The sequence below is a fragment of the Acipenser ruthenus genome, chromosome 6 (assembly GCF_902713425.1).
Source record: "Acipenser ruthenus chromosome 6, fAciRut3.2 maternal haplotype, whole genome shotgun sequence".
NCBI classification, from domain to species: domain Eukaryota; kingdom Metazoa; phylum Chordata; class Actinopteri; order Acipenseriformes; family Acipenseridae; genus Acipenser; species Acipenser ruthenus.
In genome coordinates, this window is record NC_081194.1 from 76,485,213 (window position 1) to 76,504,517 (window position 19,305).

Below are 19,305 nucleotides of genomic sequence, written 5' to 3' on the forward strand. Positions count from 1 at the left end.
ACATTGTAAAGTTTTGTCAGTCTTTTCATGTCTTCAGAATTAACTCCATGGATATACGTGCTTTCTAATACAAACATATGCACTGAGCTGTACTGAGGCCTTATCTAAAGTCAGTTTAAATCTTGTGCTTATATGATTGTATTGGAGGTATACCTTTCTTGTATATGAAGTGTTTTTGAATCAAAAAACATTTGTCAGCTTAATTTTTTCACTACAATTGGATCGCCAATAATACTTCCACCAATCGTAGGGCTGCATACAGTACTTGTCGGGATCCCGCCCTCTGTCAGACTGGTATACAGAACAGATTAAAGCAGCGCTGGACAAGAGAAATAATGTGTCAGATACCACAGTGGATATGAGAATTGCAGTGATGAAGCCAATTTGCTTGAAAACATTTAAAGTAGACTGGACATTTCCATCAATGGATTTAAAAAACAAGAACAAAGTTTACAAACGAGGGGAGGTCATTTAGCCCATCTTGGGGGGCGGCAAGTACCACAGACAAGAGGAAGGGGGGGCGCAGCCCAAAATGTTTGAGAACCGCTGCTCTACATTATGACAACCACATTCCATGGTACTGTTTTGGTATAAATATCCATAGTACTTCGATTTCTTTTTCCAAATTGTGCAAATTAAGAAAAGTGGATGGAAAACCATTTTTTCGCCCTTATGTCGCGAGTATTTTTGTACCAATTTTACCGAGTAACTTATAAATGGATGGAAAGGGTGACGCTCAGAAAACCAACGCTTCAATTGTAACATCTTTTGATGCCAAAGGAAAAACAGTGATCAAGAAAGTTAAATATGCAGAGACCTTTACATGTTATAAGAACATAAGAATATAAGAAAGTTTACAAACGGGAGGAGGCCATTCAGCCCATCTTGCTCGTTTAGTTGTTAGTATCTTATTGATCCCAGAATCTCATCAAGCAGCTTCTTGAAGGATCCCAGGGTGTCAGCTTCAACAACATTACTGGGGAGTTGGTTCCAAACCCTCACAATTCTCTGTGCAAAAAAGTGCCTCCTATTTTCTGTTATGACTAGTTCAGCAAATCTGCAGTGGCCATGTTCCTGACTCACACATTGCAAAGTATTCTGCAGGAAAGTGTAAAAGTCACTCAAGTAGTGAAAGGCGATTCTATTACAATTTCAGCATCAGCATCGATTGCTTTACAAATTCAGGTTAATTCATAACATGTGCAGTGTAATGAATAACGTTGCAATACCACGTTGCTGTGTATTTTGGCTTTTTTTTTAAATGTATGATGGACTTATTGACCTGTTTACAAAGTTTTGGCTCCTGCCAAATCAGCCACGTACAACAGTACAATAAGAACCACAGGGGACAAGCGAGAACTTGATTGTGAAGCATGCCGTGGTTGTTTTTGTTTATATTTTTCTTTTTTAAAAGCAATTAAAAGGAGGACCAAATCACAGTCTATTATTCTACCAATAAAGTGGAATAGTTGTATGCCTTTTTGTCTTATGTAGGTACTCACTACAATTCAGGCACTAAGATTTCAGTTTACAAAAGCTCCCTTATTTAGAAAACTCAATGTTGACGTTATGCACAAGTACTGCATTAATCTTGAGAACACAGCTGAGTCAAGGATAACCAATACACTACTTTTGGAAAAGACAGCATAGACAACACAAAGAGGAAAGCTTGCTCAAGGTTGTTCTATACTGTTAGAACTGCGGAAAAGTTACATTTGAGTAATGTGTCAGATAAATGAACATATTACAGTCCAGATTTCACCAAAGTCTCCCTGCTAGTGGCATTCTCACCTTGGCATCTGTTACACAGAATCCCTTCACCAGGTTTGTCAAATCATTTCTCCAGACACTTCCAGGCAGGAGCTGAGCTGTAAGTGATGCCGTTTTATAATGATGACAGCATTTCAACCTGAGAGCAATGATATTCATTTCCGATCATGAGGCTGTTATTTCAGAACAGCTGCACTCCAATGTGACGAATTTCACTACTTGACTTAGGGGGAGATTTAATCAACCTATACCCCGTCGTAATAAGCAACAGTTGGATTTTATTAGAGCATTGGAGATTCACCGGGGGGGAGCGGGTTCACCTGTGCTGTAAAACGCTCATCATGGCAGATTATAGTCTAGGTTGATCAACCCCTTTAGTTTCTATGTTTCACTCGATATACAGTAATATTGGAATGGGTTAGTTGGGCGCCAGATGTTCCACCTGCAGTAGACAAGAGTCTGCATTGCACTGTGGAAACTATGCATATAATCTCCATTCTGCACAGTTTGGCAGTGATCCAAGTGTTCCTTCAATGCTGAGCTAGAAACAGGCCCTTTGATCAAGCTCTCTGTGAGGTCAGACAGGGGTCAAATTTCCATGAAAATGCCTGCGGTTGCAGTAACCAGCCCTAAGCAGGTGGATGCCCATGCATGGTTTTCTGTTAGCCTAAAAGGATCTCTGTGCCTTGGCTTTCCGCTGGTAAGAATCTCATTATCCATTTCATATCCAGTAATGGGTTTGCTAGCAAAGAGGTATACACATACTCTTACAAGAAAAATCATGGAACCTGTAAGCAGGCAGGTCCACTCAGCCATGTATAAGTACAAACATAGCATACTCAAAACTGCAACAGTGTTTTATTCAATAAACACATTGGACCACTCCTTTGTTTATAGTAAATATTATTCCATAGAAACAAACTAGATTTTAGGGCTGCGTTCAAAGGTTCGTCAGGTGGCATTCATGCACTGTATGTTTTTTTTCTTTTTTTGTCAATGCGTGAATTCTATAAATCACACATTAAAATGTCACTCACATGCAAAATTCGATCTTTTGATTTATATAATGCATAGTACTAAAACAAAAGTTGTTGTTTTAAAATCCACTACCAACTTGTTATACGTAGCAACTCTATATGGCGCCGCTTGCGTGCATTAGAGCAGGGTATATTATGCCAAAGCACTGGGGGGCGGGAGGGTGGGTTACCTATAGCGGACAGCGGTTGTATGCTTCAGTAAAATTTGTACTGACTACCTAGTGTACAAGACATTGTAAGAGAAGTGCTACAGTAGTACAAGTATGAAACACTAACAATAATTTTAATTTTGAAAACTGAGCACCGGCCTCACCTCTCCAACTCATGTTATCCAGTGGCAGAACTTTAATGTCTTCATTTGCCATCTCGACAGCAAAGAGTTGTACCGTGTCAGCTATGTGTGTAAGCGACTGTTGATGCATCATGGAGGCACAACCAATCTCCGGGGGCACTTGACAAGCGTAAGTTCATATTATTATTATTTAATATTTTTAGTTTGATTAGTAGTAGTAGTATTAAAGTAGTAAAATGTGTCTGTGACTGATAACCTGCTTGGAACGGTGACTGTTAAATAAAGCTTTGTTTTGTCTAAATCAGCTGCAGTTCTTTTAACAGGCAGCAATAAGGTGCTGCTGCAATGCAAGCTTACTGGATATAAATCACAAGCAGCATCAATTGGAACAAAAGTTATTGATGTTCTCCCACTTTGCATTTTGGGCCAAAACTATATCTTTAAAAGTGTGGGTGAAACAACACCCATAATTTACAGGTGACAACTTTACCTACATTTTCAGCTCCAGACTGGTCCTGCTTTCATCCAGGATTTTCACAGATTTTAAACCAGTTTGCTCCATATTTCTCAATCATTTGCTAGCAGCACTTGAAATACAGTATTACAACTTTAAAAGTAAATGTTTGTCATACTATCAGCGTGATGTGGTTTTCTTAAAATGAAACATATTGTTATCTAGTTACTTTTCCAGTTCAAGTTTCACATTCAACATGCAGCACATAGCTGTGGAGGATACGCTTTGTCTGAATGCAGTTAGAATTGTACTTATTGCAGCACCTTGTTAGTGTTCTGCTGCTAAGCAACCTTAATATTTGATTGCATTTTTCACCCCATCATACAAACCATTATCTTTAAAAACAATGGTAAAGCAGGTTAGTTCTAAAGTGTTCTGTTCGTGCAATGAGCAAAACACAAACTAAAGGGATACAATAAAAATAGCGTGATCCAGTGAAATCGCCACACTGAAATTGCTTTCTCAAATAAAAGGTTCAGATAAGGACTTTGAAATTACAACAACGCCGTTTTAAGGGATCTAAAAGGAGCTCTTTGTTTCCCTAATACAATTCCACTACTGTATTAGACCACAGACATTTGTAACCGTGTGCATGGGCTGGGTGTCGCAACACAGCAACTGATCTCTATTAGGTTTTTTGTTTTTTGTTTTGGACCTGCACAGAATGGTAATTGAATGGGGATTCAAAAGATCAATTTCAATACTTGGGTTTGTGTCAGCATGATATTTTACTGAAAGCAAGCACATACATATTTGGATACAATATTCACCTTATTACAGTAAATGATAGAGACTATGAATACACTGATAAATGTAAATAGAGAAGCTTCTAGAAATTGGTAGTGCTGAATTACACAGAAGCAGGCCTTAGAAACAAAGTTCACTGCATTCTAGAATTCCTTCTAGGTATTCGAGCTGGGAGATAATTAACTTTGCTAGTTCTGTAAACAAAGTTAAAACATGTAAAGCGCCCTGCTTCTCCCTGCCAGAAATGTCCAAATAAGGAATCTGTATAGAATCAGAGACTTGTGTCATGATGCCCAGAACCCACAAATATGTATTTGCTTGTGTTAGCGATTGTAAAATACAATCTGTGGGAATTTATCTGAATGCATCTTATAATGCATATGAAACTGTACACTATACATGGCCACCACTTTATAAATACTGTAAAAACTGTATAAAGCATCAAGATTTTACAATTACCCAGTTAAACTGTAACAAAGCAAGGTAAGCTCAGCTAATATATGTTAACTCGGCTAGCTGTGCTCAATATTTCTTTCATTGCCTGAAACAAAGATTTTTATGCAGTATATAAACTTTATATACCCTTTAAGGCATTGCTGTATTCCCAGTCTTTGGTATGAATTTCAATCTTACAATTCTTTCAATTGAAGGAAACACAGAACAATATTAATTGTGTTGATTTTCCCAAAATACCAAAAATTCAAAATAAACAAAACAAAAGCTATTGTCCATTAATGACAAATACATATGTTATGCTGGAACCCCTCACGGGAGTTGACAAATACATATTTTAGACATTTTCAAGTTTTAAACACAAGAAACATGACAAAACAGATGTGGGGAAAAAAAGTGGATCTTGCATTGAATTGTAAATGATTTCATTTAGTGTCATTGTTCAGTGTCTACACTTAACACATTGCACTTTACAAAACACTCCCGTACTGAAACACTGTAAATGAAGTGTGAAATCTGAATCACAAAAGTAAAAAACCAATACTACGTAAAGTAATTTTTTTTAATTGAAAATGACGGTTCACACAAATTGTTTTAAACATTTACAGGGATCCACAGATTTTTAACCATGTACCACAGACAGACAAGCTATGTACAAGTCAGTCTCTATCAAAACTTTCCTAAACATTGCCATAACATTGGAAGCCTCCTAATGCTCTGAGAAACAAGTGAAATGTTAAACTAGTCTAAGAATTCCCTGCACAACAACGCTTCATACACAGCTCCTTACCAAGCTACATAAAAGTTTTCTCTGTGAACTCCAACAAACCAATGCTATCTTTCGCCAGTCAAATCGTAGAGTGCTTAAATAAAGTTTTGAGTCAACACGAACACATTTTAAATCATCTGTTGCATCTTCTTTTGCAACTATCCCAGATATAATATGATTGAATTGCCTGGCAGATTCTCTAGTTAGATGATGAGCTGATAATATCTCTTCAGCCAAAAAAGCAAACACAATTAATGAAGACGTTACCATAATTGTTTCAATTAATTAATTTAAGGTACAGTTCCAATTAATTAATTTAGGGTACAGTTATTATGTTGTACAAAAACCAGGAGGGACACCGGCCCTGCAGGACCAGGACTGGAGACCCCCCTGATTTTATTTCTCTCAAAAATGTTTGCTGTCAATGGCACAATTACTATTAATAAGTTATATCCTGACACACTGAATCCTGTTCATCACAACTTTTTGACATACAAAAGTGTGCTTGTTTATTGAAAATAAAAACTAGAATAAAAAAAGAGAAATATAAAATATGAAATATAAGGGGCAATAAACGTCACCACGTCCAGTTTTAATTTGCTAACGTTTATTTCCACACAGGTGAAGCCTCTACACTTCCTGCGTAGGTACTGTATTGGGAACACCAGAGGCTTACAATCCAGATCTTTGTATGGTGGATTCCTAATGCCTGTTGCACAGAAAGTTAAACAAGACTGTGGTGCCAGGATCAATTGGCTACACTCAAGTCACAGTGAAAAAACAGTGCAGACTCTCCTAATAGGTGCACAGTGAGCCTATGGAGGGATCCTGAATGATACAGGAGCTTGGTCTCCACAGACAAAACCTGGCAGTGCAGCCAGAAACCAGTTGGATCAGAGGAAGTCTAGCTACGTGCTCTGCAGGTCACATCCCATTGGTTTCAAGCATAGGTAAATTAATACCACATATGCAATGAAAATGGAAATCTAAACAAACAATGCTCTGAGTAGAAGTCCACTCTGCAGGATGCACAACGATCACATGATTTTAAGGGTTACCAATGTCTTCTTACTAACGCCAACCACAGACACTACTTGCCATTTACATTTTACAGCAATAAAACCATGGGGTTCACAGCATTTGTTTTTTTTTAAAAACTGCCATTATAATATACTGTATGTGTATAAGTGTTCGAGGGCTACCTCTGATAAAGTTAAGAATATAACTCCTTACTGTGTCAGACCCTGTGAAGCAAGAGTGCATGAGATTGTCACCCAATGGCAGCAATATGATATAAACATATTTAATCTGTTTTCATAGAACCTGTTGTGGTTTCAATGTTTAGAATGCTTTGTCATTCCGAGTGTGAGATCCACACTCTCAGCAAAGTTACTTTAAAACCTTGTGTGGAAGGTGGCCATCTCCCGAATTAAGTGATTAATTTGTTTCTAATCGGGAGATGGTCACCTGCATATAAGCCGACAGTTCGTCCTGCTCTGGGGGGGGATCAGCGACAGCGTTTGCCCAGCCTGACCTGTATTGGCTGTTTTTGTGTTTGTGATTAGTCTTGGTTTTAACTTTTTTTTTTTTTTTATTAAACTTTTTATTTATTTTTGTTTGTTAAAAAAAAAAACGGCGCCGCAGTGCCTTTGCACCAAAGTATTTTTGAGTTTGTTTTCTTCCTGGCCTGACGCCACCACTTAGCAATCCTGTCACAGACCCGAATCCTGAATATTGTATACCAAAGCTGCTCCTCTGAGCCTGTGACGCAGTCGTAAGCCTGCCCCCGAGGGATCAAGAAAACTGCGCTCACAGACCTCAACGACCTGGACGCAGCGACCTTGAAGGTTAATGGTTACATTTCTATTTCAGGGAACCAGGGTTATGATAATACCCTAACGTTCCCTTTCAAGCATGAAATGTAACCATTACCGAATGGGTGAGTGTACCAAAACCGTTACAAGGGCAAGATTACAGACGATTGGAATTCTACAAGGCTAAGCCAAAGGCGTTACCATTCGGAACCCCAGTAACAGGTGGAAAAAAAGAAGGAACATTTTCACCTCTATGCCTTTGTTGTAAGGGTCGACTGGGAAATTCATAGGCAGTGCTGATCGTGTTTTCTATCCACTTAGGCAGGGTTCGCCCCATAGCAGACAAAAAATTGTTCGGACTGCCTCCAATTTTTCATCCTGTCAACATAATATGCCAGGGCCTGAACTGGGCAGAGCGTATGGAGCCGTCGCTCCCGGTCAGACTGGAAAGGAGGTGGATTGAAAGTCTCCAATTCCACAGACAGGTTAACGTAAAAGCAGAGATAGTCTTCGGCAAGAAGGCAGGATTGGTACACAGCGTGACCTTTGTCCTGGCCTCTGTAAAAAATAAAGCAGACTTTCGCAATAGAGAATGCCTCATCCGCTTTACGGAGGGGATAGCAAGCAAGAAAGACGCTTTAAAATATAGCAATTTCAGCTCAGATGAATGCAGGGGTTCAAATGGAGGCTTCATGAGTGCATTAAGAACCGCGTTTAACCTCCAGTGAGGAACAATGTCCTTCATAGGTGGATGAAGCCACCAAGCCCCTTTCAAAAATTGACATGGCAAGCTGAAATAGCTGAAAAGGGGGGGTCCACAGCCCATTTCATTACCCCGGGCAGATGCACTGCCCGAAGTAAGAAGAGGTTCTCGTGTGCCCACAGCAAAAGCGTGTGCGCCACACGATTGAGACTGGGCGACCGCAGGCCGCCTTGGTGGTTTGCGGACAAGCACATGTCTCCCTTGAACCTCCTGCAAAAACTTCTGCAAGACCAGGTAAATTGCCTGCAGCTCTAAAACATGGGGGGTTGGACACACCTTGCACACCTCGGCCACTTCACACAGTGCCCCAGCCTAGGCTGGACGCATCTGTGGTGATGACCTCCCTTCTGGTGACACTGCCCAGCGATACGCCTCGGCGTAGATGTGCCGGTTGTTTCCACCAGGAGAGTGCCGTTAGACTGAGGCTGGACACTGTCAATAGGCGGTCGCAGTTCAGCGCGGGCTGGAAGACCCTGCGACTGAAACAGGCCTGCAGAGGGCACATATGCAGGAGAACCAATGGACGGGTCTGGGAAGCTGCTGCCATCAGACCCAAAAATATCTGGAATGTCATTACCATTAGTACTCTGTTGAGCTGAAAGATCTCCAAACAGGCGGTTATACTTCATGCTCTGCTGTCCGACAAAGTGGCCAACACGGACTCGGAGTCCAAGCACACTCCGAGATTTGAAGCTGTCTGGAAAGGTGTGAGCTGGCTCGTCACATGATTCACAAGGCCCAACCATTGAAGGCGGACGGTGACAAGTTCCATGTCGGCCTCTGCCTGACCTGGAGACTAAGTACAATTAGCCAGTTGTCCAGATAAGAGGACTCTTATCCCAAATGTGCTTCCATGCACTTCGAGAAAGCACATGTAGCTAGAGAGGACAAATGGCAAGACACAAAACTCGTTCATGGCTCCCTGAAAGGCGAAACGCAGGTACTTCCTGTACTCTGGGGGTATGGTTTTAACAGTCGTTGCATTGTTAACATCTTGATTTGCCTTCGGCTGAGATACAGGTTGACCTGTCTGAGGTTGAGTAATGCTAGGAAGTACCTGGAGTAGAACCCTCCCTCCAACACAAGGGGGTCTATCATATGTTTTTTTTGCCTGTTTTTGCAGCAGAGCTGTCACATCCTGAGACACAGCAGCGATGTCTTGTGGGTCTGTCACCAATGTTGTAGTCACGCCCCAAAAGGGAGGGGGACCGTTCTTGAATCATAGCAAATAGCCGGTCTGAACTGTAGTAAGCACTCAGATGTCTATGGTGCATTGACTCCAATAGTCCAGATGGCTCCCTGAGAAGGGGCCCTGGGCCTGTAGCAGCAAACTCCTTGTGCTTCTTTTTCACCTGTGGCTTAGCCTGCACCTTCTGTCTTTACACAGGGCAGCGGAAGCTATTATGGCCTCACGGGCCGGTTCAAAGCATAGTCTCTGGCAGTGGGCGCAGCCGGCTGTGCCAGTTTTTTGGGCTGCCGGGCCTTAGGGTGCCAGCTTGCTGCTGGTTTACGTTCCGGAGGTGGTCGCTTGGGATGCAGGCGAAGCAGCTCATTAGTGGCTGGAGCCATGGCTGCCAGCACAGCCAGGTTTCTGCCTACAGCCTGTCTGTTGAGTTTGGACACACAGAGCAGGTTTTTTTTTTTTTTTTACCAGGCGCAGCTCAGCCAGCTGTTGTGGTGAGGCCTAAGGTCCGTGGAGAGAGACAGCAGAAAATGCTACAGGCTACCAAGATGCTGTTACAGTTCCCCAGGCATGCGCTGAACGCCCCGGCTGATTAAGCCCTTTTGAGGATCACCTCAGAAACCTGGTAGGGAGGCTGTGTGGCCCAGTGGTTAAAGAAAAGGGCTTGTAACCAAGAGGTCCCCGGTTCAAATCCCACCTCAGCCACTGACTCATTGTGTGACCCTGAGCAAGTCACTTAACCTCCTTGTGCTCTGTCTTTCGGATGAGATGTAATTGTAAGTGACTCTGCAGCTGATGCATAGTTCACACACCCTAGTCTCTGTAAGTCGCCTTGGATAAAGGCATCTGCTAAATAAACAAATAATAATACTGCTTGTAGTGCAGGCAGCATCCTTGGATAATAGCTCCAAAATTAGGCACCTGGACCAAGGCAGCAATGGAAGCCTCAGTCGGCGGAAATTGGGCCAGGCCCAGCTTTTCTGCAGCATGAACCTTATTAGGGTGTCCATCGTACGGGAAACAGCAGGAGCTGTTGCCAGATGGTCCCAAGAAGACTGGATTTCATATAGAAAATCTGAGTGAACTAGGGGGGGGGGGGGATATGGGAGAGGCGGTAGGCTCATCATCAAAAATGGATTGCCAGGGCACTTGCAAGGCTGCAGTGGCCCTCTTGATTAGTGGTATGAGCTCTGCCGACAGGGACAGCTTTACTGCTGGGAACGTGCTGTCCAACTCCAAGTCCTCAGACGGAAAGACCAACTCCTGTTCGCCCACCTCCTCAAAGACAGCGATGAACACAATTATTAAACAATTACAAATATATAAAAATATATATAACCATCTCGTACTGGCAAAAGCAACAAAAACGACACAAATGATAAGCTCCAGCTGGTGCTATGCATGAATTTCAGCGATTCACTTAATATCACATAAGAAATGTGTAAAAACACCTACAATGCTAAATATATACAGATACAAGCAACAATTGTACATATGTGAACAAGGCTCTCCGTCAGGTCAGTCTTCAAAGGAAAAATGGTGCAGAGATCTGTAAGCACAGTCCTTTTGATCCCTCAGGGGCAGGATCACAACTGCGTTACAGGCTCAAAGGAGCAGCTTTGGTATACAATATTCAGGATTCGGGTCTTTAGAAGGTAAATACCCATTCGATAAAGGTTACATTTTGTTCTTGAAAGGGAAACCTAGTTGTTTAGGTACAAAACACTGCTCCACCTTAAAGTTACGTGCGCATTGTGTGTTTTTTTCTTGAGTTTTTTATAAAAGCACCAATGTGCCTTTATGCTGTTTCACCAGATTAATCAAATGAATACATGGAAACAGCAGCTACCAAAAAGACATAGAACACAAAGTACAGCTAAAAATAACATGTATTGTTAGAAACCATATTTGAGAGCTGCCAGACAGGACCACCAAGCAAATGTAACCCCAAGCCTCTCAACAGTGGGAAGAATGGAACTGGGGAACGAGCCCTTGATAAACTGACAGGCGAGTGCTGCTGCAGACAGGGCTGACATAAAAAGTCTCAAGAAAAGGTCAACTCTCTCTCGACACACAGTACTGGCTCATCTGCATTCAGTCTCTGTGGAGCTCACAGAGAGAGAGAGAGAGAGAGAGAGAGAGAGAGAGAGAGAGAAGAATATAACATGGGAGGACACAAGAAAAGGGATTTCTGACTTGAAGGGTCAGTATTGAGGACTTTAAAAACTGCCATTTGTTAAAAACTCTGGAGGAAATTATAGGACAGTCAAGTAGATAATAAAATGATGAAACAACGGGTATTAAGAACCATTCTCATAAAAGGTTTTAAAGGTGTCATTTATTTAGAATAGTAAGTAAGTAACACGATAAACCTATAGGAACCCCATTAAAATCTCCATGATAAACCAATAAAAAACATTTTGCTCTTTGTACAGTATCATAGAGCAGGCTGGGTTATAGTTGAAGGTTCACAGATTCATGCAATTTATATTGAAATAGGAATCATCCCCTGCTGTAAACCTAAAGCTATAAGGAACGTGAAAAATCTACATCACCATGACCTACAACCACTGTGTGCACATATAGAAATGCATGTTTGACAAAGATAGATGCTTTCACCCAGATTCTGATACACTCAATACCTTGTGCTTATCAAGTTTCATCCCAATTTAAACAAGGAGGTTTCTGTATGTAAAACTCTGAAGTGCGACATAAAGGTATATAGACTGCATCACCAGGGTGGGTATAATAAATGTCATTATTGGAGCAACAGAAAACCCACGATTATTGCAAACAACATGAAAATGTATGAGTAAAACTGCAAAAACAGAAAAATAAAACGACAAAAATAATATACCACATACATAATGCTTGCGATAATCTGCAGTTGTTTTTGAATCTTGGTTTACTTCTAATGATGTGACAGAGGGTAATAAATAATTAATATATGTAGAAATCAATGCGGTATTCACTCCTGGAGGGAAACGAGGCTGTTTTGCATCAATGCCTTATTGAGAAACAGACTTGCAGCCTCTGAATATCAGTAATGTAGCGTGCATTCCAGAACCCTGGTGGTGGAAATCAAAGTGATGTAATCAGGTGCTTTAATTAGCTGGGTTGCAGTTTTGCAAAAGGGAGTATTGACTACTCCCAAAGCAAAACCCATTAGAGACTGGAGAGCTGAAGGCTAGGAAGCTGTGAATGCAGCCATTGGTTGACAATGTTATTCTAAAAATAGGCATCTGTTTGTAGTCACTGCTGTTCCAGGAACCATGCTACAAATCAAGCAGCAACAGAGATTGCACCTGAGAGGATGAGGTTGCATCATGCACAGCACTTACTATAGCCAGCTGCTTTGCAAAGAAAGAAATATGCAAATATGCAATGTTACACCAAGATGTTCTTCATAAATACCACCTGTCCTTGAGGTAGTTGTGTCTTTAAAAATGTGGTTTGCAATCTCTCTCTCTGTCCAAATATCATTTTCTAATTAATGTGGGAGGCGGTTAAATGAGGCAATAACTGCCAGCAAATATTCCTGTAAATTAATTGCAATTTCATGTCAGTCCAATAGTCTACTGTACCAATGAAGAAAAAAAAGTGTTCCTCAATTGAATCTAGCCCGCGACAGCCTTCCTTTTGGCTCGTCGCACGTCATCGGTCCTTCATTACAAAAGCTGAAATTGCTGATACGCAAGATTGTAATGTCGCCGCTGTCTACAGGGTATTTGTGTCCCCTAACAAGCGTGTATTTTTTTTTGGCAACCTAATCAGGAACAAGTCAGCGGATTGGCCAGCTTTCATTCTGATGAGATTTCATTTTGGCATGTGTCACAAATCTCCGGCCATTTAGCTTAGTGTTGTGCGATATGAAAACAGCGGTATGGAGCAATATGATTTTCTTTAGTGCGGAGAAACTATCTGAATATTCTTACAAACATTGCTGCACATTAATTCGAAGGCATAAATCTACATCTGTGTCTCAAATGGCAAGTGATATGTGGTATTAACACAACATCAACAAAGTGATGCTTGAGATTTGGCAAGTGAGTCAGAATCAGGGGATACAGATGCAGGTAATGCACATCATCGAAAATGCTTCACACTTTCCAGACAAGGTAAATGTTACATATTAGAGATGGGTCGGTATACCGGTTTAGGTACATTGCGGTATTAATGCCGTTCCTTTTATTCTACACCGCAATTATCGTAATTACTTTATACAACGGTTAGCGCATGCTTCAACTGCAGACATGCTGCTTCTAATCAAGCGATGGTACTTGCAGCCTTAGCAAAGTGTCAGAGGAAGATCTTTTTGTGAACTGATACTGTATTTTGATAATGGTTTTGAAGGAAACCGTCAAAAACACAGAATACACGTTTCAATGGCTGCGTTCTGTTACCCAGAGCTGGCTGCGCCGGCTGCTCTTGGCTGGTGTTTTTCTGACGTCACACGCAGCTTTTAGAGAAACGCCTTCTCCAAACCTGCAGCATAGCACACATTTTCAACGTGCTACATTGTCTGGATATCAGAGTCAGTTTGATGTAATTGATTAACATTAACTTTATTGTAACATTATACATCACTTATTATCATGTATTGAGTACACTGTTTGTTTAAATAATTGATTTATTTATTTAATAAACCATTGACAAGGCTATTCACGGTTCATTGTATAATGATAAGATGTTGTTCGCCACCGCTAACATGGGGGCAGCAGTAGTTTTAGTGGTTATTTGCATTACAATTAGTAGATCACTTGTGATCTTTGCATCATCTCTGTGGTTCACAGCTGCAGCCAGCCTCCCGCAGTAACACGTGCAGAATCTGCACAGATTTCTGTGGGTGGAGTTGAGTGATGTCACACAGCGCATCTCCGCGATTCTGTGCAGCACTTTGGCAATCTGAACTACAAAAACACGACCAATGTCTCTATTAAAAGGAGCACAGACCTGCAACTGCAGCAGGATAGCCTACTTATTATCAACATAGTTTTGTTTAAACAAGTTATAACAGTATTCCAATTTTCTTAGGTAAGTGAAGAAATATATATATTTTTTTACAAACTCCATGTGTAATAATCATTCGAAGCTTACTTGTGCAATGTCATGACATGTAGCTATAAATCCAATAACACATTTTAGTATTAAAACACATTTTTAATGGTGTTGCTATACATATTTTATTTATCCGGTTGAAAAAATAAACAACTCATCTCTGCTCTTAAATAATAACCTGTGGTACATGCTTGTGTTTTAAGCAATAAGACCGATCATTTCCCAATTCTGTTTACCATCCGCTAAACAAAGTATTTATTTATTTATTTTATTTAATTTAATTTAATATATTAAAATGTTTTAACAAACTGCAGCACCACGTCATTTTGAGCAAATAATAGCTCTTAATACTGTTGTAGTATAACAGAGTCTACAACTTTAGTTTTTTTTATTATTATTATTTTGATTGTTTTAGTAAAATACTAAATACCAAATGTTTAAATCATTCCGTGAAAAGAAGTGTGATTTGTTGGTTTCATTTTTGTGAATTACAGTAATTTAAGTGGTTTGCATTAGTCTTTCTTCATTTTTTAAGCCTCTATTTTATAACTTGCATGATGTAATGTATACCGTGATATTAAGGTTACCACGATATATATATCAGTTATCATACCGTGCAAATTGTATACCGTCCCATCCCAATTATGTATAGTGATCAACGTTTTGTTATGATCCTATTTTTTGTTCTGAAGAGAGTTTTGGTGTTTTTTTTCTTTGTGCAACGCCCCCCTTTTCCACATTTATTTCTTGAAAAGTTTATTCGAGTTCAGTTTGACAGTTTTCACTTGTGTGCACAGCTTAAAAAAAAACACCTCAGTAACTCTATTGCTTTATGAAAATGTGTCATTTGCCACTTTGATTATTGCTTAGAAACTACAATGGCAGGGACAAAAAGAAAAAAAAGCGATGTCTACTTATGTACTGTTTCTGCCTGAAATACACACATGAAAAAATGTATAATTTTAAGTTCTGACATCCACTGCTTTTATAGTTAATTCAGTGGAGCAAAATAAAGCCTTCAACACCCTATTCTGGAATATTACAGTTTTACATAGGCTTTTTTTTTTTAGAAATACATGAAAAACTTAAGTGCATATGTCTATATTTTCTTTATTTTTCGTATGATAAACAAAGTATTTTAGGAGAAAATAGCAAAGCGGGCACCAGTAAGAAATGTACCTACGGCACGCCTCCCAAAGTTGGCACGTTGGATAAGCACTTAAGTTTATTTTCCCTCTGTTTACTGTCATGCTACTTATTTAATTTAGAAACTTTTCATTTACATTAAAACACATTGGAGTTAGAAAATGCATATTTAGACACAGTGCTACACTTTTAATCAGGCGCTTAATAAAATGCTTATACAACATAAATAAAGCGATCGCTAATTGATGTGCTTTCATTTGTGAACTTGAATGCTAGCTGCGCAGTCATTTTCAGAACATTTTCTAGTTTTAATAAAATTAAAATGAATAATATGCTGTTTTAATAGCATTACAGTGGGATTTGTATAATTGTTTGCAAGATGTCGTTTGAATATTGTCATAAAAATATCAGGAAAAAATATATTTGCTTTCTATTTTTTATTATTAAATGGCAATCAGACATTGTACCATTGTAAGCAGTTATTTCTGACATGTATTAGTTGATTGGTGTTGCAAAGTTCTGTTACTGTATGTAAAGTATGATTCGATAGTCAGCTTTTCATGACCATTTGAAACGACCCCCCCACCAGTACTCACATGTTGAGCGCCCTGTGGCCCCCAGTGGCCCCCCAAGGTTTGGACATTGCCTTATCTGGCATGCCAGTGAATGTAATTGAGTACCCCTGCCTTATTGCATACTGTATCCTGTACTCGTATTCACTGCAACCATCCATAACGAAGGTTTACAAACACCATGTTTTCCAACACAACTGTTTGAATAATTGTTGCCACCACTGTATATGGAACACTAAAAGATTAATAGTAGAGAGCATCCAGTGTAAAATATATGGTAATGAGAGCAAGTAAAAAAACACCAAATGAAGCCAAGTAAAGCAATGAGTGTGCTTTGCATAATACTGCTGAAGGGTGGAACAGGACTTGTCCGAAACCACAAACCATTCTACTGTACTGAGCTGGACAGACAGGGATGTTCCATCTTCGTTATGCAAGAAACTACTTTTTCAAACTAAACCTGTATGTTGCGTGATTAGTGAACAATTAACCTGCTACTACAGTTTTATTATGTATACATACATGTTCCAGAATGTACTGCAGGTGATATTTTGAATACCACTGATTTAAGGGTCAATTTTAATTAAACAAATATTTTCTAAAGACTGCCACTTTTACCTCTATATTAAACCTCTATTGTTTTCCAGCAGGGCTGATCTCACCAAATATATGTATTCTGAATGCTCACATAATGTCATGGTCTTGTGGTTTGTCCAGAAATATCATTTCCTTTCACTGCCGCTGTCAAAAGGCAACATTTTAGCTTAGTCTTCACAGCATTAAAAAACCCCACCTGGTTCAATGTATACACTTACCGCAATCTCTCTGCAAGCAGACATGGATATTCCAGTACCTTCAATTTGTTTCAGTGCATATTCCTTTTCATCGTTCCTGAACAGACAAAGAAACAGAAGTAAAACACACGTGGCAGGTTTATGGGAGCTGTATTGACTTTGCTTCAGCAAATTCAAAGTGATCCTGACTGCAGAAATACAAACTCTCAGCTGTTAAGCCAGACACTTGTCAGAAATGCACGTACTCTATTTATTTATATATATGCTCTGAGCACACTCAGAAACTCAGGGGAGACGTTTAAGGAGGACAGAGATGTTTTAAACTCCTGTAGTGGTTTTGGTCGTGCACTGGGCATGCTATATGTCCAGACAACTTTTTAATAATCAAGAAAATCACACAGACTCATTTAATATGAAGTTTTAATGAATCAGAGCAGTCATAGTGCTCCTTCTGTTTATTAAATGCTTAATAATGGATCAAGTGGTTGCAAGCCACTTTGGATCCCTGCTAATAGGCAATCTGGGCGTTTTCAGTGCCTTTACGTGTTTAAAGGGGAACCCAAATGCATTTTTTTGTCCTATAAAAAATGCTAAAAAATGTTCTTCCTATTCTGATTTGACATACAAATATAAATATTGGATTTTGTATGACTCCTTTCTGGGTTACAAATAGCGTTACAGTAGGTTTCTTTCCAACAAGGAAATAGATGGTGAAATCTGACTTCACGGAGTGAACTCAGTGGCGAATATTATTGAAAACACATTGACGAGAAGCTGTGATTTCACCGACTGTACTTCTTCAGAAGTTAATGAAAATGATGAGTGTAAGGGGGAGGGCAGTGTTCTTGATGACAGTGGGCTCCTTGTTGGTGTGTGTGGCATACAACCATGTCAGTTTGAGCCGTATGAAACCAAAAGCAATGCATCTGACGGAAGCGAGTTGGACATCGATGAAGGTGATCGCCTACAAATTATTATTATTTAGTTTCATTGTTATTTATGTTCGTTAAATGTCTTTTAAATATCTTGTTATAGGCTTGATACTTTTCAACATTTATTTCTGTTCCCTCTACCTCCCTTTAAAACTGTAACTAGCATTGTTAATCCATGTCTGTTTCTTAATTAAATCAAGGAAATCTGGTGATGTTGAAACAATAACATTTTAAAGATAACTGATTGCTTTACTCTCATGGTGAAAAGGACGCAGTCACTGCACTGCACTCTGCAATGAATCATCACATATTTTGAGAGAAACACAAACGCTTATTACGTAAAACACATTCTGTCTGGAGACAAACCTCTTTTTAAACTTAGCAAATAACACAAATGCAGAAATAGAAGGAAAAAATGGTGTAATGAATGATGCGTTTCCATTAAAATAGTATTTTACATTGCAATCAGGTGATACAGTGCGCTGTAACCTGTTACTTGAGCGAGATTAGCCATGCCACTTTGTTTCTGTGTGTAATTCTTGGAGTGAAAATACCTTCTCACTCAGTGCAACCCATTGAGGTTAAAAAGTAAGCCTAAAATCTGATTGCAAGTTACAGGAGGAAACAATGAAAAACGAAAATGTTTACTTTAAAAAGTATACTAAAAGTATGCTTCGGTCAAAATAGTACAGCCTAATATACTACTAGTATACTAAAACCATAGTATTTTGACCCAATATACTTGCAGTATACTACTTTTTTTTTATAAGGGTGTGCTACATTGAAGCTCCTTCTGAATATGATGTTACACACTTACGAAAGATACATTATTTAGAGTCCAACTGTTCTTCGATTGTCTTCTTGCAGAGAGAGACAAGGAAAGTTATCAGCAAATGTGAAGCTTCTTTCTTTTTTTCAGGTGCTCCTGTGTTAACTGCCAGCCAATGGCCACAACAAGAGAAAGTGTTTGCTGCCAGGAACTTGAGAGAACACGTGAAAAATGTGAAGAACTAGACTTTCCCCAGAAATGTATAACCCAACACCCAGACTTCAACCCAGTGTGCCTTAACCATGGTGTATTAGATACAGCATACTACCAATACAGGCAAAAATACAACACTATTGATTCAGAAAAAAGACAGGACGAGTATGTGTTTTTAAAAAAATATGTATTACAAATAGTACATTTCATACACAGGTGTGGGCGACCAGGGTCTTTACTTGATACCTGCAAGACACTTCTACACGTTTGGCAAGAACACCTTCCTCACATTCTAGCTTACCCAAATGAGCCCATGTGACTGGATGACCATTGTCACAACCCACACATTCAATTCTCTTTACATCCCATGAAAATGACATCCTTTCAGGACTATCACATTCAAAAAGAATTTGTCAGTTTCTCATTAACTGACTACTGGCCAGGCAAGGTTTGGACCTGGTCATTGGTGATCCACCTCT

General features: G+C 39.6%; 1 protein-coding gene across 1 annotated transcript in view; it reads right to left on the minus strand.

Annotated features, from left to right (window-relative positions):
- The window catches only part of cdk19 (cyclin dependent kinase 19), a 90,746-nt gene that overhangs the window by 39,293 nt on the left and 32,148 nt on the right, over positions 1 to 19,305 (minus strand). The window contains exon 2 of the mRNA XM_034017742.3: positions 16,934 to 17,009. Within this exon, the coding sequence (XP_033873633.1) occupies positions 16,934 to 17,009 (76 nt within the window). The remainder of the gene's footprint in view (positions 1 to 16,933; positions 17,010 to 19,305) is intronic.